This window comes from Trichoplusia ni, chromosome 22, assembly GCF_003590095.1.
Source record: "Trichoplusia ni isolate ovarian cell line Hi5 chromosome 22, tn1, whole genome shotgun sequence".
In the NCBI taxonomy this organism is placed as follows: domain Eukaryota; kingdom Metazoa; phylum Arthropoda; class Insecta; order Lepidoptera; family Noctuidae; genus Trichoplusia; species Trichoplusia ni.
This window is the reverse complement of record NC_039499.1, coordinates 864,815-891,611: the sequence shown is the minus strand read 5'-3', so window position 1 is coordinate 891,611 and position 26,797 is coordinate 864,815. Positions and strand designations below refer to the sequence as shown.

Genomic DNA, 26,797 nt, shown 5'->3' with positions numbered 1-26,797 from the left:
ATAAATTGTTTACGTCAACCGACAACTGACTGAAGAATTAATAGGCCAAACGAAATAAGGTTCATTCACCCTTATTTTCAAGTCCTTGCGTTATTAACCTTTCAAGGAAATAGAGGCAAATCAAATCTCAATTAATACCATTAAATGTATTTATAAACATCGTGATTAATCGCTACAACATATGTGAATAGCAACCAGTCAAACAAAACTTCCAACTTTTCATTTTAAATTAAACTCTTAGATTAACATAATAAAGACCAATTTTATTATTATTCAAACATAAGCCGCCTTTGTTTTGTAAGTAGGTAATTTACGTTCATTATTTTAATTAAAAGAAACTGTGTGTGGAGTTTGACGCGGGTTTTTGGGCGGCGAAACAATTAATCAGAGGCGGGCTGATTCATTTTATATTGTTTGTTGGGAAGCCACAACAGCTTCTAGTTTATCTGCGAAAGAGGTTTTAGTTTAAAATTTTCACCAAATTAAAGCTGTTTCCGTTATATATCGATCAAGGAAAGTTCGATATATTACGAGGATGCCGTAAGTGTAGGCTAAAAAAACAAAACACAAATTTATTCGTCACCCAAAAAGATTATGTCCGCAACGCTTAACCTTTTTATCTTTACTTTTATGTATTTGATGTTATAGCTACAACTGGAATAAATCATCAGTGAACAAAATAAACTGTGTATATCTACCAAGGTTCATGAGGTGACGGAAGTAGAGACACCGGAGCCTTAGTGACAAGATTCTGTTCCTACCCTTCTCGAACTAAATTTAAAAAAACCGTTTAATCTTGCAAAACCACAGAGCTTTATTAAATGCAAAATGAGATATGCATCAACTTATCAAATTGTTTACGTATACTTTAAATATTTATCGAATTTTAGAGATTTGTTTTAAATTATAATAACTTATCTGGATTTTAATTTATTCTTGATCCTTTGTTTGGTTATTATCTTTTGGATGAGTAAATTTATCGTAATCCGGGTAACCTTGAAGTTTCTGGGAATTGATTGATGAAAATATACAATCTTCTTCTAATTGCTTTCGCCTTTTTCTTATTTCAGGGTTGGCAATTAAATTACTCGGGATCTAATAAAAACCCAATATTTTCGTTATAACGCTAAGAGACTACAACGCTACAAAACTTTCGCTTGGTCATTCAATACTGCGCCATCATAGGAAACATGCAATACTATTTCAATTCTCCATTTGTTTATTCAAGCTCAAGACTGAAAACAAAACACGCTCACTCAAAGTTCCCATTTCAACTTAAACCATACCATTTGAGTCCCATACACAACCAACGAGCAATATCGCCGTGTTGTGAAAATATATCGTACGTCATATACTTGGTATACGGCATATACGGCGAACGGCGAACGTCCCGTACAGCGTATATTTTTTGAGGTTATGTGATGTTTGACTGCCAGAGTCGGTAAATAAATACTGTATCGTGGGGGGCGAGTCACCGAGTAAATTTTACACGATACTTTATGTGCGTTTACGGTAGAGTGAACTTTGTGACTTTGAGGATGGATACCGGTATCTCGTGTTTATACTCACATATTATATCTATAGCTTTGTAACGTAGCTTTGGAAATGCTGAAGTTTTAATGGAAGTAAATTTAAGAGGACTTTTAAATGAAGATAAACGTTCAACTCTTACTGCGTTTGTAAAGCAGCTCAAATTTGTATTCAAAAATAACCTGCTAAGGTCTTTAGTATCAGGAATTGCTAAGAAACCTTTTTGTTTCAAGAATCTACTTAAACTAAATGGTATAAAATATTTATTGGCAATGTAAGTGACATTGCCACAAACGACATAGTCGTCCTTATCCCATTACATAAACAGAATGAAATGATTAAAAACCCGGATATTAATTTAGTGGACCTTTGTTATCTATCCATCGCTACCTTACTTTACTAGTAAGTAGTAAGGCACGAACAGGAACTGTATGACAATTCAGTAAACAGGATAATCGCTCTATTTTCACTTGATTACGATCATTATCATTACCACACCATTAGTTGCCCTACTGCTATACAAAGACCTCTTCCCATAGAAAGAGCATACGCACTTCTTTTATCAAACTCTCTTTTCTATCATGGTGTCTAAATCTTTCAAAAATGGAAGTATGCGTCTCACGTGAGAAGCACTTAGGGAACACGCTATGAACAAAGTTTTGAGATTAAATGCTCATAGTCCACTCAGCGCTTAACTGTTGAAGCGGACGGGCGTTCCCGGCAACCGAGAGCAATCAAAACTTTAACTTAACCTTTTCTGCATCACAAACTTTTTGTGGTATAGTACACTAGCAGTAACCCGCGACTTCGTCCGGGTATAGGGGATACCTACATAATTTATAAGAAAATAATATTGCGACTATAGATTGAGATATAAGCTATTAAAGCTATCCTGTCTTTCGATGGATCATTGCACGCGGAGTACAAATTTGATCGAATTCGAGAAAGTAGTTTAGGAGTCTATCGCGGACAAACAACGTGACACGTAATTGACACTGCTGCAGCTGTCCCTGAGGAGGATAGGAAGTAACATCGTGACACGAAAATTTAATAAAGCTGGCTGTCCCATCAAACATTGCTGTGTCATACATTTGTATGGCTCAACGAGTTCTAGGGAAAAAATTAAATGAAGGGGTTTGTGAAAAATTGTTGCCCGATTCTCAGATCAATCCAAAATCGGTCGAGCCATTTCAAAGGAGCTCCGTTACGAACACCATGACACGGGAATTACATATAATAGATTTTTATTTTTATATAAAATGCATATTGCATATATATTTTGACCATTCACATGCTCAAATACTGTTGATCATATAGGAGTATATTTCTATTTATTTTTTTATTATTTATAAAGCTTTTCAACGCTTACAATATTTTGAATCCTTGATTCTATAAAACCTCTATGGGGTATGGTACATATGTATACTCCACGGTACAAAACCAAAGTCCTCGAAATTATTTAAAAGCGAGGCGACTATAAACGTCCGAATTCCATAAAATCCTGTGAATACAGCCGAATTAATCCTAGGCTTTATGAATAGAACGAACTGAAATCTGGGAAAAAATCCCTGTAGGAATAAAAATACAGCTTTAAATATAGCATTAATAAAATTCAAAAACTTATGTCACGGTAGTTTTGTCATGACAAAGAATAGCTATTGTGTCGCAAGTTTCTAATGAACGTCAAACACGAGTAAACTGAAATAACAAAGCAACAACAAACACTCCGACCTAAAAATAGACCACTGTTAGTTTCCCTTATAAATTAATTACAATTACAACAGTAACTAGACGCCCGAGATTACACCGCTTACGTACCGGAAAGCGTAACAATATTACCTACAGTTCCCAGACTAAAATTTAGGCGAAAACAGACAGATTCCAATCCCAAATCGGACTATATTCATGTGGAAAACTAACAGGCGTTTCAAAAACCATCTTCTATTCAGTACGCCAGATGCCGATCCCAAAATGTGAGTTTTTATCCGGCGCAGTTAGCCCGAGGTTTTTACTGGTTCTCTACATAATTTTGCGGTTCGGATATAGCCTTTATCTAGAGCAATATAAGGAATTTACTACGTTACGCGCTACGACGGGAAGCTTACTAAGAGTGGTTATAGAATTCGGACCACAAACTGAATCATGGTATAATAAAAAGTTCAGAAAAACACTGGTAGAATGCTTCGGGCGTTTGTGCACTTACAAGGCATTTTACTATTTTATGGTCCGATGTACAGGAAAAAAACGGACGGCCGGTTTGTGCAATTGTTCGTCTTTTTCCAGAATGGCACAGTGCATTTTAAAATCGGTGCCTGTGAAACTGTTACGCATCTGTAAATACGCTAAGAACAATGTGTTGAAATTCTATCGTATTATAGGAAAAAAGATAAAATACGTTAAGGTAAAAAGGTACCGTTCTCCTAATCACAAACGCACGCTTAAGTATTCATTTCTTATAAAGAAAAAACACTGTATCATCTGAACTCTGAATTGAATATCAATTTTCACTTTTGAGTTACAAATACTTAGTCGTTTGTATTTGTGCCTTAAATGAAAAAAGTAAGAAACTTCATGGTGATCAGATGTTAAAGAATATAACCTTCAATTTAGGCCTATTATATTGGCTGTTTTATAACAAATTCAGCAGACTGCCAACTCTATTCTACGTTAATGCGCTCTGAAATACAGTTAATACTAAGAGTATTTTGAATGATTTAACATTATTGAATAATGTCAATCTTGTTTGTGTTCCAATGTAATTTATTGCTAGCTTTTGTTATATGGTTTAAAACTTCATGCGTCTGCTGTTTGTTATGTGTTACGTGTTACGTGATCATATTGGTAGTGCAACAAGAAAAATATAAATAATATTAATTTGAGCTGTTAATTCTAGTTCAGACTTCGCATAACCTGAATTCATACTTATAGCTATTTACCTTGCCTTCTATTCTGGGTAACATTATTACGGGAAAGATTTCAGCTTTAAGCATAAGCTGTATTTAAAACTCAATAGTAATATTTTCTTTTGTCAATAGACAGCAACTTCGTGCTGGGCAACGCTCAGGTACCATGCTACCCGATCGTGTACTGCTCCGATGGGTTCTGCGAGCTGACAGGCTGGGCGCGCGCGCACATTATGCAGAAGGGGTGCGCGTGCAAGTTCCTCCATGGCCCAGATACGAGGGAAGAACACCGCCATGAGATCGATGCAGCACTGGAATCCAAACATGAACTTAAACTGGAACTCATATTCTACAAGAAAAATGGTAAGGTCCTACAAGTTGTAATTTTCTAACTGTATGTGATGAATTGCTATGTATTTCCGTTGCGCAGCAGTTCAGGTTTAGGCAGGAAGAGTTTGGAACTGCCCGCTACCTCACCCGGGGAGGTGGTTGTGAACAAAGATATAAGTATGCAAAAAAGTAGGTCTAAAGTGCACGTAGTAACTATAATTTAAAGATGACGGAACGGTATTTTTTTTTAAACATTGTTATTAAAAAAGACGTTATTTTTTTTCTTAATCAGGTCTAGTTTGCCTACACTTCGTAATAGCAATTTTTAACGTGTAAAAATAAAAAGTAATTTCTAATTTGATTTTTAATTCCGAACATCTGGGTTTGAGCTCATTATTTTCCGATGTGAGAAAAGATTCTCGATCATTACGCGGGTTCTTAAAAAAGTCGTAACATTAAATTAAAGAATGGTTTCAATTTGGAGGAAATTGAGTTCAATTGTTGTTTTGACCCTGTTTTACTAAATTATTTTAATAACAGCTTTATTTAATTACGAAATGGATATACATGATATTATATTTTTTTGCAAGTACGTAAAGTTGAAAACGAGTAGTATCAGGGATTGTATTTCTTATACAATTTGTAACAGAATAGAAGCAAAAGCTGTTACTCATGATTACGAATAACTTTTACTATGGGACCAATACTGTAAACGCAAAAAAAAATCTGTTCCGTACATTTTATCGAGTCATGCGCCCATAATGTGTGTATGGAGCTTTCGATTTTTTTCGCGATTATTGCGTTATTTCAATGATAAAAGTTTTTTTAAAATGATAAGTACAATTACCAATTGAAAGCTCTTGCGTTTCCACCAATATTACGTCATTGTATGCTTACTTTAAAATTTCACTTTTGACTATAATATAATAGCGTAGTTACCACTCAAATTACAAACGAGAACAGTTCATCCATCCAAAATGTCCAATACAATATCCATTAAGTAAATTGTCATTGAGCGCGCCAAACTCAATATCAGAGCGAAACTTCACAGCTGAATTGCATTCGTGTAAAAGCAATGAAACCGCCATTATGAGTTCTGCACTTTAAATCCGCGTATACGTGCTAGCTTTTTTGTAATCAGAACGGGGCTTCGATGGTAACACCGCCATATTATATTTTTGAAATCCGAACGTGAGCTGCGTTTTGATTGTTTTAAAATGTATAATATGTTTTTGGTTAGATTTTGACCGTTCATTTTTTTTAAGACTGATAAAACTGGCTCCATCTATAACAATTTTAATGGATTATTAAGTGTGATATATCCCTATTTGAACAATTTTGTATATCATAAAGCTCTTATGACATTTGAATTAATAGGGATGATGACAATTTTTTTTGCAGCGTGCGTCTTGTAGTTTTTTGTATAATAATGGATACGTACTTTTTAATTTGTCCCGCAAACATAAATTGACCAAATTACAGTGAATGAAACTTACGCGTGACTTCACGATTGAGTATAAATTTTACTCTATCGTTACGCCTCTCCTAAACTTTAAAGCAGTTAATCTTTGTCAATTCTAGTTTTTCTGAAAAAGGAAAAAATACGTGTCTCATACTTTTCAATTATCTAACTGAGGGACTAATGAGATTTTTTCTTTTTATACCCAGTCATCATCCATTCCATAATAAAAATAAAAAAAAAAACAAAAAAAGTATATAGTATATACTCTCATCACGATCCTATAGCAATCAAGGCTTTGCAAAACGTCGTCCATGCCACAATCGTAAACAAAACCAATAAGGGGTTTACGATTCCATTCGACAAAATTAAAATTTTACAAGCACCCAGCTGTTCGTCGTCACCTACATTTATTGCTTTTAAGAACGATGCCATACTAAAACTATATTAAATTCACAGAAATTGCTTCTGAATATATTTTACACGTCATTCAAGTCTCTAGCGAAAAATGGACGCTTCATACATAATCAACGACAAGACACCCGTTCATTCGTTTGAATTTCAATAGTAATTTACATTCATTAAACTTTACAGGATCTCCCTTTTGGTGTTTGCTCGACATCGTCCCAATTAAGAATGAGAAACGAGAAGTGGTTTTATTTCTCGCCTCCTTCAAGGACATCACCAACACTAAGATGGCCGCCATGAACACTAATGAGAACTTCGACAGCGGTAAGTGCCTTTGAAATGCCGACACTCGAACCTCCTTAACGAATAGCAACCCTCAAAATAACAAGTACTTTCTAAATAGTAATCTTCTTTGAAGCGTTGATCACTGAATGATGTTTTCTGAGGATGTTAACAGTTGTGCATTGTATTAACTCATACTCAGCACGTTGTTCTAGTGCTATAGGTACATCTATATGATTGATAGCATTAGATTGAGCTCCCGTAGCTCCCCGTTGCCTAGCGAGTTGCGAGCATCACCGCACGGTAAAGTTCCTTTACGAGTATTGTATCGTACCCACTGTGTAGTATTTATACAATTAGTCTGTAGCTAGACAGGCAATAAGTCTGAGTAGATAGAAATAGAATTAGCAAGTAAACAATCTGTAGACAAATTGATTCAACTGTTTTTCTTTTGTATCAATAATTCTCTCTAAACTAAACATGTTTTAAGTTAAGGAATAAAATAACGTTGATCTATTTATTAGCAAAGGACTTCTAAAGAGTGTAGGTGTAAGCAAGCTTAACTATAGTCACTTTATTACAATAATTTCCATAATTATACTGCCTGCATTTAAAATAACGTGAACGTTCATAACTCATAAAATTACACAAAGCAAATGCTTCAAGTTTTACGCGGAAAAATTAATATTAACGATAATCATGCTTTCATTGTTCATAATTTTCGGTAATCTTTAAATATTTTTACAACGGAAGAGATTGTCGAAGTACAAGAATAAATTTTGTACATTACGCATTTGAATTCGCGGAAGGTTTGATAAGTTGGTCCAACGTTAAATAAAACTTGAGGCATTGGCTGTTTGCTCAAGAATTCAAACACCCTTTGAATACCATAAACTTGTATATCAAATTAATTGAAACCACCCTGTATTTCGATCTAACTTTTGAATAACAATAATAACTTGGATTTACTAATCCCTTGTTTAAAAGTTTGGGAATAGAACGAATATGTCGCCAGTTTTGTTTATCAATTATTCTATACGTTGCGCATATCGTTTTAAAACTAAATTTCTTCTTTCTTCTTCTTTAAATCTCTTCTAGAAGACAATACAGCTGGTTTAACTAAAACAAACAAATGTCGACCTGAGTGATAATAACAGAAAATCCTTCGAGGGCACGTAGGAGTATGTTTTCAATTCTAAAAACTTGTTTTGTTTGCCACCTTAATGTCAACAACTAAATATTAGATATACGATATTTATTGACCTTTCCAAGTATTTATAAAATAAATTTCGGATATTTTCATCCAAAATTGTCTGCAGCTAGTCAAAATTGTATGGGGATTAAGTACTGGATATAGGACTCCCAAAGTTGCACCATAACCCAGTCCTGCGCCTTCTCTATCCAATCCGAGCTACCTTTTAGGTCATCAGTCCATCGGGCTATCAAATGTCTGTATATTCAGCAGTCAACCAAGATTGGCTGATAGATTGTGAGAAATAATTAAATATTTTATGGGCGAAAATTTCTTGGAGTTTTATCCGTAATAGACTAGAACTTTTTGTATAAAGTTATTCAGTTCCATACGGAAAAACAGTATTAAAAACAAGTCCAACCTTTTTCGTTACTTTTTATTACTCAACTTCTTTTTTTTTTCTTAAAGAAGATTGACAATTTTCATGTATATTGCCAAGGCATTATTTACAATATCACGGAGCTTTTCCTTAGCACGTTTTTTTTTCGTAACCAAGTACACACATGCCATTGCGTAATTTCCTTCGTTTCCCTGTCATATAGTTCATGTTTGAGAAACAATCACACAATTCAAACAACTGAAACTATCAAACTACCGCATAATGTTATTAAGCGAGATACGAGTAATGGACAGTGGCATTAACTACCGCACTAACTATATTATGTAAGGCTCATCAAACAATGGAAGTAGACACACTGCAATATACAGTACATATACATAAGTCTGTACATATATCGGAAGCACTAGATTCAAATTATAATAACATTTAATGAAATTGAAGAAACAAGAAAACCAAATGTGAACCATAGTAACTAAAAAAAATCGAAATAATATAAACGAAAGTACAAACACAAACACAAGAAAATTTTAAAATTAATTATATAAATAAAATTTACCCCATGTGTCTACCACTATTCTAATGAATTTATAGACACTTTGTCAAAATCGTCAAGCCAAGTAACATTTGTACAATGACAATAAAAATTGAAATGTCGCAATGACACTTACATTCGGTGTAGTTGTTCTAAAAAACACGTTACGAAGTAAAGCGCCTCCTTGGTTCTTAACTCCGTGAAACTACTCGTATCAAAATGTACGCACGAAATTGAAAGCTGAAAGACATTCCCTTTTAAATACACAAAGTTGTTTCAATCATACACGAAAGTTTGGTTACAAAATTATAAAAGGCTTACATTTTAATTACTCACCACTTATTTCCATACGAAAAACATAAAAAGCCTTTTAGGAATACGGTAGATTCGAATTATGTTTTAAATAAAACAAACATTCTAAAGATAAAACAAATTCCCTGTTTATTTTTAGTGTTTGTTTTTCCTACTTGTTAAAGCAGTTCTGTTCTTATAGACAATTACCAGTAGTGTTCGGTGTTTTATCCAGTATTGTATATTATAGCAATAAATTATGTTAGTCTTTGTACTTGTCAGGTAAACTCGAAATGCTTTTAAAACTAATAAAATATTTATATTTATTACTCAATGGCTCAGAATTTGATGATAACTGAGGTTACAGGAATATAATAACTTGGCAATAATTCAAATTAAGAATCGTTTTATTTTTTATACTTAACCAGCTGTATTGTCTGCTTCAACGAATTTCTAGTCAGTTATAAATTGTGTTTAAACTCCTTCTTATGAACCCTTTGTGCATGATATTTCGCATGTACTTTAATGATTTTAATACACTCTATGGTAGCCTGTTATTGTGAACTAACATAATTATTAAACATTTTATATTATATTATTTTATTCTTCTGTCATATTCTTTCGGTCTATACTTTCTTTTGCCTTCTAAATTTTAACTTATTTTCATTAAGAGGTGCCTGAAAAGATGTTGCTTCATGTGTTTAAAATATGGGCATGCTTTTAATTTAACATAAAAAATATTGTTTTATCAGCATGAAACAATGCTGCACTTAAAATATTTCAGTACAATAAGTATATCTACGTGTATTTAAAAATTAATTCTCTACCATCTACGAAATTATTTCCGTACGACCAGCATCTGCGTCATCACTCAATTTACCGAAAATTGTGTACTTCCCAACGTAACCCGTTAAAAAGCGGTAAGCTTGAAAATTTATCATTATGATTTAAATTCATCCGGGGTTAAAAATAATTCCGACGATTTTCCCTTATTACAAAATTACAACAATTAAAATAAACAAGATTTTTTAATGAATCGCTTCCATCAAGATTCTTTTATCTTATTTATTTCATAATTACTATCATAGTTAACGACGTCATTGACAATAGTTGATATTGCTATTCTTCGATATCTGATAAACCGAATTGTTAGTCAATAAACCGAGTAGTCAGCGTTTTATCCGCAGCACGGTTAACTTTAATGACGAGCCACAAACGCCAATAAATTTCCCTGAACCGACCTGCACTTAAACAGTCCCATAACTCATCTTTACGGAGCGGTATTTGAACGGTATTGTTCCTTAATAAGAGAAAAACAGTTTACTAAAAAGAGATATAAAAGGTTGTTTTAATTCATTCTCTCCGTCCTGTCTCTTTATGCACTTTGGTTGATGAATGCGCCGAACATCTCCCGAATCTCGAATATTGTGGTTGGCAACCCGCCAGGCTTTGTCGTGGAGTGACATTTTAATGTATTCCTTGGTTTATTTGGAATGGAAGTTGTATCAAACTAGACCTAAAGCTATCACTTCCTAATATGTTATGGGGAATATGAGTAAACAAACAGCTCTATATAATTGAAGCACGTGTTACGTAGGTTATGTTCACTTTACATTCGTAACGTTTTACTCAGACGTAATTTCAGAAATACCTGACTAAGCAAGACTTATTTGCTTATACTGACGACATGACGTATGGACGTTTTTCCTAATTAACAAGAACAGACTTCAATTACTGCGTCTTAATTTTAGAAAGCAGTTCAAATTGGGCACTTCTATTGTATTTATACCGCATAGAGACAATTACAGAAATAAAACGTAAGAACCTTATCCTTAGGTGAGATTAATTGGAAGTCAAAAAAATACACCTGAAATTTCCGTTAAATCAATTCTACAAATCTCAATAAAAGCATGCCCAATGTCCATTTCCAATCTGGTAAATGTGTTGCTTCCAAGCAGTTAATACCGACTAATGCTTTTAGGGCCTCTCAACGAAAACGTAGAAGGTAAAGAGGAAAACCTATTAAATCAACACTAATAAAATCCTAACCAGATTCCGTTTGAAAAACGCCGTAAACTGAATTGATAAACGGGAAAGGCTAAGCGTAAAAACTTTTCTTTTAATGAACTCGATTCGGAACCGGACTAAATAAGGCTACGACTTAAAATGCGGCAATTTGTAATAATTAGGGAAAGTTTTAAGTGAGATGCGATCTCGAACAAACGGAACGATGTATAATTGATGTAGCGAGCCGTTGTTTTATCGTCCTTTTTTGTAAAAAGTACAGATAAACTTTGGATAAATCGTATTATTTAATAGGAGACAATGTTTAACCTCAATATTGTTGCTTGTATATTCCTTTGATCCCGACGTCGTAACTTTGTTATTGGCAGTGTTACTAACAAAAGGAACATTTGTCATTCTGATCTCTAAACGCTACCGATTCTACTAATACACGTAATTTATCACTATTATATTAACAGATAGACACCATTTATTAATAGGTACCTACTTGTTGTTTTTTTTAATCATCGATTCCCTCACATCTATTACATGCCTGTTCTTTCTTGGAGTTATGACGTGAATATTCAATTAATCATTTTTAAGAAGTTGAAAACAAATCTTACCTTAATTGAAAGGAGTGTAAATCTTAACTTTAGGGTCAGTTTCAGAGGCAGTAGAACGTCAAATATCCGTTTACAAACTGTTACGTTTAATTTTGAAAAGGTCCGGACAGTTGATAAAGTTTTGGAACTTACCAAAGAGAATGCAATAGTATAGATATTTATAGCTTAAAAAACACGCTTCAGAAAATTCCTGGAAGAAATAAATACGTTGATATCATTGAAAAAAATTATAATAGGTATAAAATTAATTACAATTGGCTTAAAAACATAAAGACTGAAATAATATTAAACAAAATTAACTTATTAAGTATTAAAGAAACCCATCATAATGAACCAAAATGTAAGTGTTATAAATGAGAAACTATAAATTTAACGGATTGTCGAATTAGGAGTAGTTTAATTTGGCTTACTCGTGCTTTTGAACTTTTATTTGATTACCCTAGCCCTGTTACACGTCTAAATAATGTGATGTTATTTATTTTTTAACAATTATTTAATAATGTTAAAAAAAATACAATTTTGATAATTTGTCGCATCGTATGCTGCTTGGTACTCGCTTACTTTTGTTTCTGGCGACATTCTGCTTTTGATACCCACCCACGAAAATTCAAAATCCCAGTAACCGCATCATTAAAGCTAATTAATATTTATCAGGAGATTTAATATAGATATCCGAGGCGCTCGACTTTGATATATTGAATTATGAAACCCATACATAACTTCATAATAATCCAATCAAAGTTTCCGCATTATCGAAAATACCGATAATTTTGTTCCCCGGTATTTTGAACTTTCGTTGTATCAAAGCAGCATTACTGCCTACTTATTAGATTTTCCTATATAAAGTTTAGAAAGATATTTCTTGTACCTGTCTATCTAATTTATATGACGTTATTTGAAACATAATTTTGTTTGACTAGAACATGTAACATATTTTCTTGGGGCAACTTTAATTATAAGTAACAAGAAATATCTTGTAATCGGCTATAAGAAAATCCTTTAAGGGGCGAATTTTCCTTCCAATAAGTAGATACATGTAGCTGGTATGAGGCCAGTGGTCCAGTGTGTAACAGGGTGGTTTATGCATGCAGGAGCCGCGGTGCGGCCTTCGGCTGGCGTGGTCACTCTAGCGTTATCCCCATTTGTACCCGCAGCGGCACTCTTGGGCGCCCGGTTCCGCGCTGAATCTAGTTGCCTACTTCCAGACCCGAATGGCAATCTTGACCCCGAAGCCCCGTCGCCCGCCAACATGGGCAGGCGGCGCTCTCGGGCAGTACTATACCAGCTTTCAGGACATTATAAACCGGACAAAATGAAGACTAAACTAAAACTCAACAATGTTAGTAAGGTAAACTTAGTTTTCTACCAAAAGTCACATTCAAGTTTTACGCATAATAGGTATTCTGAGTACCCTCTGCGGATCTTCCCGTCTGAGATACTTATGTAACTTTCCGTAAGTCAAACACATTACGTACGAGGGAATTTTATTAATGAAACGAAAGCTGAAACTAAATTAAGGAATTATTTCAGAATCTATTGCACTCATCGGATCCTCCGCTTCCTGAATATAAAACGTCAGCATTAAAAAAGTCAAGATTTATAATATCACACTACGGGGTGTTTAAGACGTTTTGGGATTGGCTTATCCTTATAGCTACGTTCTATGTCGCTGTAGTGGTTCCTTACAATGCCAGTTTCGTAGATGAAGGACACCCCAGGATTAGTGTAACTAGTGATGTCGTGGTAGAAGCGCTCTTCATTATCGGTAAATGACTCACTTATAACTTTTTAATTTCCTATAACGGTAAACTTTACAAGCCACGTGCGTTTTCCAGATATAGTGCTTAATTTCCGGACGACATTCGTAAGTAAGAAGGGAGAAGTAGTCTCCGACTCTAAGGCGATAGCCCTTAATTACATCCGGAGCTGGTTTGTGGTGGATCTCCTGGCGGCGCTCCCGTTTGACCTACTTTACGCGTCCGACGTGTACAGCGGCGCGGTGAGTTAACACTGCCACCTAATTAATTTAACAATGTTATTCATAATTTGTTCTTAAAATTTGAAAAAGCTACACCTTGTACCGCATACCCATTTACTAAATTAGTACTTCAGAGGACTCGAGAACTTGTTTGAAATTAGCTTTGAAAGTTCTAGTAATTAAACTGCTACTTTGTTCGTGCAGGAGTCGACACATGGAAACGTGCATTTAGTGAAATTAACGCGACTGCTTCGACTGGCCCGCCTCCTACAGAAGATGGATCGATACTCGCAGTACTCGGCTTTGATACTGACATTGTTAATGCTCTCTTTTACTTTGGTCGCGCACTGGCTCGCCTGCATCTGGTTCATTATAGCTGACAAAGAAATCGAACTTCACAAAAACGAAAGTTGGGACTTAGGTAATGCTGTTACTGAAGCTTATTACTCAACGCTTATTATAGCTATTTACGTCATTCTAATATAAAAAAATGTATACGTCCTTGAAATAATAATAACCTCTGTTCACTAAAAATAGGCCTAAATAAATATTCTCAATATAGAATCCGCTTTTCAACTTGTGCAAACTTCAGCTGTTACGATACATCAATAAGATTTTCGAAGTAAAACTTTTTATTGCTTCGTTTGGGTAAAGTCGAATTGTTTAATTCTAGGATGGATAAACAATCTGGCGGAGAGACTGAAAGTGCCGATACCGAATATATCGCACAGCGAGAGTTATGTGACGGCTCTGTACTTCACGTGCTCGTCGCTCACCAGCGTCGGCTTCGGCAACGTGTCGGCCAACACGCTCGCCGAGAAGATATTCAGCATAATAACTATGTTGATTGGAGGTACCCTCTACCAAGACACCCACTCTCGCATCGATTACTCCTCACTGAGTTCCAACCGTATTTGCATATGACTACACACGTTTCGTTACATTTCCTCCACTATATTTCGAAGAATCTAAATTTAAACGACATCACACAAAATCTTGTTTCTTTGATCGATCTTCGACAATGTCCAGGTTATTATAAAACTGTCAAATCTATTTTGGAACGCACTGAAGGAGAAATGAAATAGAGCATACCAGCCGATTAGTTACAAACTACTCAGTTGTATCCAAATGGGAACAGTGGCACAATTTGTTTGTGTAACCAGTGCGTAGTTAACGAGACTGCAAAACTTTTGTGGTCGCAATTATAAAGCAAAACCACAGCGTTAACCACTTCATGACTACATAAAATCGAGATATGGTGTTAATTGCATGTTGACTGTTCCAGCGCTGATGCACGCCGTAGTGTTCGGTAATGTAACAGCCATTATACAGAGGATGTATTCCCGACGCTCCATGTACCAAAGCAAGTGGCGTGATCTAAAAGACTTTCTCAGCATCAATCAAGTTCCGAAAGAGTTGAAACAGAGAATGCAGGACTACTTCCAAACAATGTGGTCGTTAAACCACGGTATCGATATTCATGAGGTAATTAATGAAGTATTTATTTTAATAATTATGATCTGAAAATGAAAATGCCACCAATTCAATATAAAGGGCATATTAAAAAGTGTTGGCATAATAATACATTTTATCAACTAATGAACCGAGTAATTGTTATTTGCAAACCATTCACTTGCGGTATTTTATTGCTAATACCTGCGTATGAATAAAATTTACACCATAGGTAGGTTTCAGTTGTAAATAAAATTACATAAATGAAATCGTAATATTTTTTTTGTCCTATGACTATAAATAACATTTATCTCGTAACTAAATTAAAGCTAGGTGTCGTAATACAACGGTTATAAATGTGCCTATTTTTAATTCCTGTCGGCGGGAAAGTATGAAATGGAGATTTGGGCATAAGATAACACCGCTTTGAAGTTCGACCGTAAACCAACAGAACTTAATGGGTTGGAAACGAAATATAATGCGATAAACTTAATCTCCTAAACTCTGGCCGCTACGTTTTTCAAAATATAATATTTTAGTAAGCCGGTATTATATTCTCAAAATCTTATCTACATGTAACGAACCAGGTTTCATCAATGTAAATTTACGTTGCCGCCAATTTAATAGCGTATGAGAAAATATTTCTTTCAGCTGAAAAAGGTTTGTTTATTTTTAGACCCTCAAAGAGTTTCCTGAGGAGTTGCGGGGGGATGTGTCTTTACATCTACACCGTGAGATCTTATCGCTTCCGATATTTGAGTCCGCGTCTCAGGGGTGTCTCAAGCTGCTGTCCCTACACATTAGGAGCAACTTTTGCGCCCCTGGCGAGTACCTCGTGCACAAAGGCGACGCGCTGACGTACATCTACTACATATGCAACGGTTCTATGGAAGTGATGCAAAACGAGATGGTCGTTGCTATACTGGGTGAGTTGTTCGCACAGACAAATGAATCCATTGTTCGTAGCGCTTACGTATTTACCTACCTACCTAGTATTTATGATGTTGTATGACATATGCAAAAACGTTCACGGACCGTTTGTTAAATAGGCAAAGGAGATTTGGTGGGATGCGATATGAATACCCATTTGCAAGCTTACAACGGTACGGGTTCGTCTCACCCACAAGGCAATAATCCCGATGTTGTGGTAAAATCTAGCAGCGATGTTAAGGTAAATTATTCATGTTTGTCTTTGCTTACTAAATTTCTACTACGAGCAGATTTCAAACGAAGATAAATATTTGAATCCCTTTCAAGTTTCCTTAATACTTCGTTTTTACATTATCAGGCTCTTACATACTGTGACCTAAAATGCATACACATGGGAGGCCTAGCGGAAGCTCTACGTCTATACCCGGAGTATCAGCAGGAGTTCATCCACGACATCCAGCACGACCTCACATACAACTTGCGTGAAGGCTACGAAGCTGAGCAGGAGTCCGACGGGAACGGACACCCATCCCTGACCCTGCCGTCAATATCTGAAGATGACGAAAATGCTGCCGAAGACACAGCCCTCACACCCAAAAAATTACCAACCTCCAATACAAACAGCCCACGACACGCGACGAAATTCAGGTTCCATACCAACTCTTTAAAATTCTATCATTGTACACATGTAATGTAAATGATTTCAGGATTACACTAAAATAATACATCATGTCTGTTTTGAATGTCAAAATAAATTCTTATTCGACATAGCTTTTACCGCAAAACGTTGGCATTAAATATTTATTTTGTAAAGCTTTGCGTATTTCTAAAATGTTAACACGTGTGTGTGTGTGTGTGTGTTAAACATTTAATAACATTAAAACGTTTTGTAGGACGGACGGACAACCGCGGCTATCTCATAGAGAGTTACGGGAGAGAATAGAAAGACAGCGCTCGGTGGCGACGCCCAAAATTACGAGAGCCGATTCTTTGGAAGGGCTAAATTTAGAAGTACACAACACACGATCGTCTGTTGACAGGCTTGACACCCAGGTGTCTAGTCTACACCATGACGTGGCAGCGCTCAGCATGGAGGCAAGTATAACAGTGATCTCATCTTTTATCTCTAGCCAACACGTCCGAAATGATGTTGCAACTAATCCTTCACAAAACAATGGCATCATTGAGATCTTAGTACTTAAAACATTATGCCATGACGTTATTCATGATCACTTTATATCCAAAAGCACTCAATGTCTGTTTATCTAAGATGTAACACTTTTATGTTAAACAGTAGCGATTTAATACACTAGAAATTCCAGTAATATTCCAACGACTTTAACTGTACTCGAAACTCTGAAGTAGACTAACTTTTAATACTTGGAAACAACATTTCGATTACGAGTTGTTTGCACAGGTCCGGAATGCTATCCAAGCTCTGCAGGAAATGACGGCTCCTGCTGGCTGGCACGCGGCACATTCCAACCCCAACCTGCAGTGGAACGCGCCACCAAACCAGTTGGCGCGAAGCTGCAGCCATCCTCCTGACGTGTTTTGTTGGGATCAGGTAAGATTCGTCTTCCTTAAAATAAAATAAGTATACTGCAATAGAAAATGGCAAATAACATAATTTGCACTGTACACTTACAGTTGAAAATTTGTATCCAACAGCAAGAGAGACCGGTTACCCCAGAACGTCCAAAAACGCATAAGAGTACACAAACTGAGCCATTCCTACACAGCGTTACGCAGTATATCATGGAACACCCTGCCACCGTGATGCTACTGCTAGGGATAGAGCCGATGACGAACCTCGCGCCCGTTATGCCCGGGCCTTTGGACTACTACACCGACGCTCGCAGCCGGCGGCCGTCCACGCTAGAACAAATTGTAGAGTCAGAAACTGGAAGCCAGACACCTTCAAGTACGACCAGCGAGAAGTTCGAGCAGACCCGAAGTCCAAGTGATAGCGTTAAGGATTTGGAAGTTCAGATTGATATGAGGAAGGTGAATGAGAAGGAGGGTCCGTCGGCGAGTCTGCGCCGCAGCCGCTACTCGGCGAGCGATCTGTGCGAGGCGTCCGAGCGCCTGCTCGCCACGCGCTCCACACACCCCAGCACGCGCAGCCTCAAGTTTAACATCAACAGTTAAACATAATTCCATTTCGTGTTAATACATGCTCATTAGCCCTTAGACTTCAAGTAATAAAGCCATTAGTTTAATTGTAAATTCGGTTACTTTATATGTAAGTGTATTTCGTTTGTTTCCTCTGTAGATACATCTACTTATATTACTTCTCAATCAACGAAATCTATCTTTATTATTACGAATATTTTCTAGTTAGTATGTTGTATTAAACAATTACATACTTAAAGATTGTACATATCATGTTTACGAGAAGTTTTATTGTTAGCTTAGCCTATAAAACTATTTCGTCTAGTCACTGTTAGGCTTAATGAAAGAGAGAGAGATTTTGGGAATTATTTCTTGGACAGATTCGACGGTTTATTTAAAAATAGAACCATTTTAATAAATACCATACTGGCTATTTTGTTCTGTGAACCATTAGATAATTTGTTTAGAAGATTTTAATAACTGACTAGGTTAATTGTAAATCATATTGGACGTTTTATTCATCGTATATTTCCTTATTATATTTACAGCATGCTCTATGTCAGGGCTGTCATTCTGCTCATACTCAACAATATCTCACTGATCGTAATAGAATATAAACGCGTTTATACAAGAAACGCGTATGTGTAAATACCCTTGAAAAACTCGAAAAAAAATTGTAAAGATTCGAAGACGTCTACGTCACTCACTTTATTTATATTGTCTACGAAACTGTTCTCTATTTTATAAAAACTTTTAGAATAAAGCCAATAACTCGGTGTGTTTATAATAGTATACTTATGTATAAGACAATACTGAACATAATCCGTATTTGCCAAGTTTCCCCTGATCTCAAAGTATATTTTTAAACCTTTTCATAGAATCACATTATAGTCTTCCTTTAAAGTTTTTAGTCACATGAACTGACAATGTTTCCAACCAGTAAAACCTTGGACTGGATTGTTCATTTGACTTCGATTTATTTTGACCAAGTCTCCCCTAAACAAATGTTACGTGCCAAAAGTGTAACTGTCACAATTTAGAAATGCCTATTATAAATAGACACTGAATTTCGAAAGTATTTACTTTTCTACTGGAAATATTATTTGTAATTAGAAATTTTGTCCCCTCTCCAATGTGACCAAGTTAGAATAGAAGAGAATCATTGATTAACTTTTTATCGTAAGTGATACTTACAAGTATTTGTCAAAACTATGAGATGTTCCATAGGCACTGTCTTAACGCGTTACTACTGCATTTTATCGAGGTTTGAGAATGGTGTGTCACATAATAATGTCCCTAAAATGCCCTCCAGCCAAATGACATTTCTGCAACGTTGGCGTCAAGACAAAACGGTCAAATGTGTGGAAATTACAGTTCAGTTCCATTAATCACGTGACAGACCTGTCATCTCCATACATCGTATAAGGATTGTCGAAAAGTGTATTGGCTAGAGGGACAGTACGTAAAACACATTGACACTCGATAAGTAAGTTTTGAACGACCCTTTCGACGTTAAATCAATGTCAAAGTCTTGTACCTAATGGGATGAGAATTTAACTTTCGTTATTCCAAGAACTCATTATCACAGTTTACCCAATATGACGGTTTATAAACAAGAGGAAAAATAACGATGGAATCTGATATTAAGAAGATTATAACTAATTAATTGAAATCCAATAATGGCCAACGTTATATAAATATTATCTATAAACTGTTTGTAAGCAATACCTTGTAGTTCTTATGATTCTTTGTTTTTGTTTCGAAGATATTTCTATAAGTATAAATAGCAATTAGTCTGATTAATGTTTTATTTTATGCATAATTGAATAACCTATCATCATATTGAATTTGGAACCAGGCATTTGTTTTTAAACGTTTCAGCATGAAAGACGCATCAAATGTTGTGTTAAGCCAGCTCTTCTAAAATATATACTTATAAATGTATATTCTTGTAGAGAAATGAAATTCAAATTGTATCCTTGATAATAATTGTTATAAGAACGGAAACGCTTACTAGAATTAATGTGGTGTACGTTGTATAGAACCCATGAATGTGATATGATGTTAAACACACGTGCAGTGCCTAAAATCTCATTTATTTATTTATTTACTTAATAATGCTGTATCTTTTATTAAAATCTAAACTATTTTACTAAAAGTTATGATTACGTGTACGTATTAAATATTTTGTACATATTGAAACTTAATCTTGTAGTACAAAGTAATAGTTACCATAAACTTTAATAAAGACAAATTGATGTTGGAATATGATTATTATTTTTAGAATAAGATATAAAATTTTACGTGGTAATTAGCCGGTCGTTAGGGATATGGAAAAATAATGTTATCTGGCGGTTAAACTCATACGGGAGGAAGTTGTAAATGGTTAGATAAATAAATGTGTGCGTGGTACTTTCATATTAGCAGGACCTCGGTTCAATATACTACTGGAAGATAAATAAAAAGAATATTGAATAATATAGGACCGCAAATACCGAAAACAAGATAATCTTGACCTTGACGATAACGACAGGTACAGATAATTGAAAATTCGTCCTCATTATGTGTTTCGAAGCGTTAAGAATAGTACTCATTGCTTCCGACCTCATTCGTTTCGCCTTATTTGAATTAGGAATCATAAAAAAAAATATCTACATCAAACCTCTTTTGTGTTTTTTTATTGCAAAAGACGTTTTTTTTTGTAAAAGTCGAAGGTTTTTCATAAAAAAACTAAATAGGTTTATACCTTAAATAGGTAATAGATTAGGGTATAAGATACCTCGTTAATGGAACTGGTATGTTGGAAAACATATACTTACAATAACTTGATCACCGTTATTAAACTGGGCGTAGAATATACCCCTTTTAGTATTAAGTTAATACTGGCTCACCTGATTCTATTATTATTGGGCGTACCATAATGACTGCAAACACCCTTCTACCCAAGAACTCATTTAGGAAGCTTCAGTAGGGAAAATTTATTCGAACTTATATTCATGCCAGCATCTTTTGTTTTGTATTATCCTTTTAAGGAAACAATGAGGCTATTTCAGTGAATACAACCCCCTTTTTTTTCAAATCTTGTGTTGTTTCAGACGGATATGGCGCGCTATTATTTTTATTTTAAGGGACAAAAATCTTAGAGGCTTACTTAGTACTGTATTTTGGAGTTAGTGAGTACGATGGAACCTTTTCAATGTTCTGAGAATGACATGAATTGTTAACCCAGTCTTTTCAAAAATCTTGCTTTCGCTAATAATTCGTTTCGGCTTCCAACAATACTAAAAATACACTATAATACTACATTATTCTAAAACCTAAATATGATTGGATACGCAAATACCTTTAATTCCCAACAAAAAAATACGTGAAAGGACTCCCAAGATTAGTATCCATGCTAACATCCCTTGAAATCAATCGCGGCATTGTTAATAAAATCAAATTATTTGACCGGAATATGAATAGACCATAGTTATTTGGTCCTGAATATTTACAATAGGTTGGAAAAAGTAATATGGCAGTCAGTAATACGGACAATGTTTCCTCAGACGAATTGAACGGAAATGACGTATGAAGTCGGCATACGTTCAAATATGCACTGGATTCCACTGGAATAGCATGTTTGTCAACAACTGGCAGGAAATCACTTTTCAAAGATACAAAAGAGGAAAAAATGAACACCCTCAACGACTGCGTATTGTTCGGCGTTTTCCTCAAAATTGTGTTTCATTGTCCCCATTTTCCTGTTAAAATGTACTTTGGCAGAAATTAAATTTCTTGAACGATATTTTTGTATGACATCTATATTGAGGTACTTGAAGGATACCTTGGTGGTTGAAATCGCCACGCCAAACTCCCATACGCGAGGTGTCGCAGGATCGATCCCCACGTAGGGCACATAGGGCAATCATTTATGTGATACACGTATGCTTTAACTTGGTCTGGGTGTCTTTGTACATACTACTTTAATGTTTGTGAAACAATGAGTTGTAGAAAAGAAACCCATATCCTTACCTACCTGATCATCTACTTTTCAAGTAAAAAGTAATAATGTTATTTACATAGAAGTCAAAAACTTTTGTGATAATCATAGGCAAGTAAGATAATAAAAGAAAAATAAATCTGAAACTAAGAGAACTTCCGCCGCATTCGATATTATCGCTACCGCTAGTGCCAATTTAACTGACAGACAATCAGATAAAATGTGATGTAAAAGGTTGTATAACTACAGCGCTTTTTAAATCTCTTGATCTTGATTATAACCTAACTAATGTTTGTGCTTGGTAAGTTGCAAGCCAACCTCCAATACAACTTGGGACAAAACTAGAAGCTAGATATGAAACAATATTCACAGGTTTTCCGAATCGAAGATCGAGCAGGGGTTCCTTGGCAAAAGCCAGACTTCATAGCTACTAGACCATACTAAATGATGGGCAGAGGAAGGAACACGGGTGGGTTTTAGTCAGTAGAAGTCTGAGACTCACTTCTGCTCAACCCAAAGCGTAAGGAGCCATTGGATGATTTTCCTTCCGGAAAAAGGTATGAAATGATGTGTCCAATCCCAATAACTTAAAATTCGACTTCGAGTTACACATAGGCATATTATAATGCATCTATCAGCTTAAACCCAGTAATATACTAGTGAAACGTTGAACGTTATTCTGATACCCTGTCGAGCGCCGTCATGTTTAACAGTGTTTGCCACTTAAGAGAATTATGAAATTCGAACAATGAATAAAGACATCGGTTTTCACTCTTCAGCCCTTTAATCAAGTCTCTTAAATTAATTATCATGATTTTAGAGCGACATTTCTGCTGCAAACACTTTTGAAAATAGCTATACTATGATTTTTTTTTTGCCAGTTCATTACCATCGCCAATTTGTTATGGGAAAAATAGAATTACAGTTTAGAAAAGTACCCAAAAGCGGCTTACTTAAAACAAAAGCTTTTTTAATTAGAGCTAATGCAAAAAATACGCCGTGTTATGAAAGTACATCATACATTCGAAATGAAACAGAAATTCCCATTAACATGGAAAATAAGTTATCCATAAAATGCAAAGCTGTGCAAGTTGTTGCTTTCGCCGAGTAATAAAGTAAGTAATGATGTAAATGTAGGTCGTGACGGAGGCAGAGCCCTCTTTAATTTGCCGCTGCTGAGCTGCTCGCTCGACAAACCCTGCAGTTTCACGATACTGACTTATTACTGAATTTGTTCTTTTAACCGCAAAAGTACAAAATAGGCCAAAGTAGACGAGGACATGAACATTGAAATTATTTGAATTTTGGCTTGTACTGACGACATATGAGGACATCGTGGCTAAGCTATTCAGCATGAACGCACAAGTTGCTCGATCACAAGTTAAGGTTTATATGTTTGGTCTGAGGATAGGTGACCATCGATGTCATAACGAGTTCCTCAGTGGTTCAGAAGGCACGTGAAATTGACAGTCTGTGAAAAGGCTACGACGATGATGAGTATATCTATAGTCGAAATACACCCACTACCTAAGACATTATACATTAATATAAGTATACAGTGAATATATGGATTACAAAACAATCATTATTATTGAGTTCATGATGGCGCCTGTACACATTCGTCATACACTCATACTACAGCACACATTTAAAAGGGATTTGTTTACAGCTTATCAATGCTCTTACCGAAATTGCTGCAGCGCAAAACCGCGCCAAGTATTCCGTATTTCATTTTCACCAGGTAGGTACCGTTTATTTTAATATTTATAAGTGTAATACTATTAAGGATCACTTCATTTAACCATAGAGTCTATGTGAATTAAATCGATATAATTGAATTATCATTTACTTTATGATTAACGTGAAAAGTCGGACAGTTTCTTCGTAGCAAAAATATAAGTTTTCTTTCTTGAATAACAGTTTTATTCTCTACATTAGGAATTATGTCAGGCGTGGTTTGATTCTACGGTAGTATACAAGGTCCCAAAACCATTGTAATGAATTCCAGCAAATAATACCGTACAATAACAGTGCGTTTCCCCCGATGCGAAACTGGGTAGATCGTACCGCAGCGCCATGTTTGCCGAATCACAGTACTCGAATTTTTAATCATCTCTGATGCGGAACAGACTTTCATTAGGCACATCAGATTTGTTACACTCCATTCCACCCAGCTCCGTGTCCATGGAAACGCATCCACTCCAGAAAAGGCACTTCATTCATTTACCCATTATGAAAAATACATTGACTTTAAAAGAGGCGATGACCCTTGATTTTGTTTCGACCTTTCTTTTCAGGGTAACCAGCTAGGAAATGTCGAATCTAGCTATTTTCAAAAAAGTACACTTTAAAGTGATGACGTCTATCCTATTTGCGGAATAAATGATTTCATTTCAATACCTAAACAACGCATTTGAATCGCAGTACCTATTGGAAAAACATTTTTAAACGCGCATTTCTGGTATTCAGATTTCGTTGAAATTATCAGAACAAAGACAGAATTGTTTCCAACGAGAATTGCAGGTACTAATAGTCAATTAATATAGTTACACTAGTACTTAGACGCCCTAGATACTAGAATAGTGTTACTTTTTTTGATAAACCGATTTGCTTATTTTCTTGCTTCGAGATCAAAGTACACATTAGCCAAAAAAAAACTAAACTAGCGGTACACCTGCAACCTTCAGCATGGAATCTTCACCACGATACAATTGCATTATCACGCAATATACATAGGCATGTTACTTGATGTTACATTTCAGATCAATCGGAAACTGAGTATTCGGTTAAATGTTAATTAAAAAGCATACTATTACCTACTTACTTTTACGCACTAAATTGGTTACTCCAGCCACATGAGAGCACACGCACGCCAATAGAGAACAGCGGCGAAGCAGTCGCCGTTACCGATATCGGTGTGGAAGAGATTATTATTATTACTTAAAAAGCTTATAAAAATGGTATCATTAGCTCTTTACTTTGAATAATAAAGTTCAATTATGTTATTTCAGCGTTGTTTGACGTATACCTACGTGCAATATGGACATAACGAGAATATTTACTGTGAAACTTTATAAATTTAAATTTCAGAATAAAATGCGCATTTCGATATCCATAACACACAGGTATTGAATTTTCCGAATACGAATACTGTCCACAGACCCATGTTTACCTTTTATCATTGCTCTTTGTGTCGAAATGAAATGAAATGAAACTGTATTGTGAACAGTCCTGTTCAATTAGTTTTTACTCACCACTATATCTGTAGCACCTATATAAGTCAACGAAACCGATTTAATAATACTAGGTTATGTGTTATGACCTAGAATTTATTTTAAATTAAAATGTTAAGAGTTTGTGCTCTATCTCTGAAACTATAATGCAATCTGACAATCTATATCTTCTTAAAGCTGCTCCAACTTGAGACTGGCCTAGTTAAGATAAGAAAAAGGTTTTCGTTTAAATTAAAATACTTTTTATTACACCCAAACTTAGATCATAACAATAGATTGTATGAAAGAAGAAGGAAATTATACTTAAAAATGGCCTCCATCGCAATTTACGTCTTACAATGGCGGAATGATTTTAAAAACAGATTCAGAACATTTTAATGGGTAACGATAACTTTACAAAAAATAATGAAGTAGCGAAATTGAATATTTTCGCTGTATTGAAATCTTCAGTACAAAATTATTAAAACAGCAACGATTTTTATTTTAATAGATCTTGCCTAGACAGCTGAAACTAATTTACTTATCCATTATTAAGTTAATGAAGGGTTTCATTAAAAACTGTCATCAGCACTTTTAATTTATAGTTAGCATAAAACGGGTTATCGTTCATTTGTAGAGCTAATATCTAGCTAATTATCCTTTCTAGTCAAGATAAGGATGTTCTTTGTGTAAGGGGCATTTGTAAAATATTTAATTAAAATTCCCCAGTTTGGTATGAACCATGTCGACGGCTCATGGACCGTGCGCTCAGGGCTCGCGAGCCGTGAAATGCAATTTGCCGACGCTGCAACGGGCGAACTACGTCCTTATAAACTACTGCCCTATATATACTCTCGTTAAAGCCTATTTGATTTATTTTGGGTTTCATTTTTAAGCCACCGCTTCATATTTCGGTATTATTAAAAGCTCTACGGTCCTGTACCTTGTAAAGTATCAAAGAACATAATGTCATGAAGATTTACGAATTAAAGCAGCCTACCAATTCCTTTAAAATTTAAATCGCAAGAGCGAGACAGATATGGCGAAAAGTGGTGCCTCGCTTCCCCAATTTTTTTAAGAGGTACGTGCACTTTGATTTCATTATCATCAAGATCAACATTTTTGGCGATTAGATTGAGTACCTATAACGTGATGTTTGATCAACATGTTAGAA

At 35.3% G+C, this 26,797-nt stretch overlaps 1 protein-coding gene across 6 annotated transcripts in view; it reads left to right on the top strand.

Moving 5' to 3' along the window:
- LOC113504398 (potassium voltage-gated channel subfamily H member 8-like) overlaps positions 1–20,695 on the top strand; it is a 93,831-nt gene extending 73,136 nt beyond the window's left edge. Inside the window, exons 4-17 of one of the 6 annotated variants that reach the window (XM_026886655.1) lie at positions 4,566–4,796; positions 6,817–6,954; positions 13,109–13,293; positions 13,485–13,719; positions 13,790–13,953; positions 14,137–14,353; positions 14,606–14,785; positions 15,218–15,417; positions 16,061–16,310; positions 16,434–16,555; positions 16,673–16,962; positions 17,208–17,409; positions 17,732–17,881; positions 17,965–20,695. In XM_026886655.1, coding sequence (XP_026742456.1) covers positions 4,566–4,796; positions 6,817–6,954; positions 13,109–13,293; positions 13,485–13,719; positions 13,790–13,953; positions 14,137–14,353; positions 14,606–14,785; positions 15,218–15,417; positions 16,061–16,310; positions 16,434–16,555; positions 16,673–16,962; positions 17,208–17,409; positions 17,732–17,881; positions 17,965–18,465 — 3,065 coding nt within the window. In that variant the 3' untranslated portion in view covers positions 18,466–20,695. Of the gene's footprint in view, positions 1–4,565; positions 4,797–6,816; positions 6,955–13,045; positions 13,303–13,484; positions 13,720–13,789; positions 13,954–14,136; positions 14,354–14,605; positions 14,786–15,217; positions 15,418–16,060; positions 16,311–16,433; positions 16,556–16,672; positions 16,963–17,207; positions 17,410–17,731; positions 17,882–17,964 lie in introns of all 6 variants that reach the window. The other 5 variants (XM_026886654.1, XM_026886653.1, XM_026886651.1 and 2 more) reach the window with 5 other exon arrangements.
- The last annotated feature ends 6,102 nt before the right edge of the window (positions 20,696–26,797 follow it).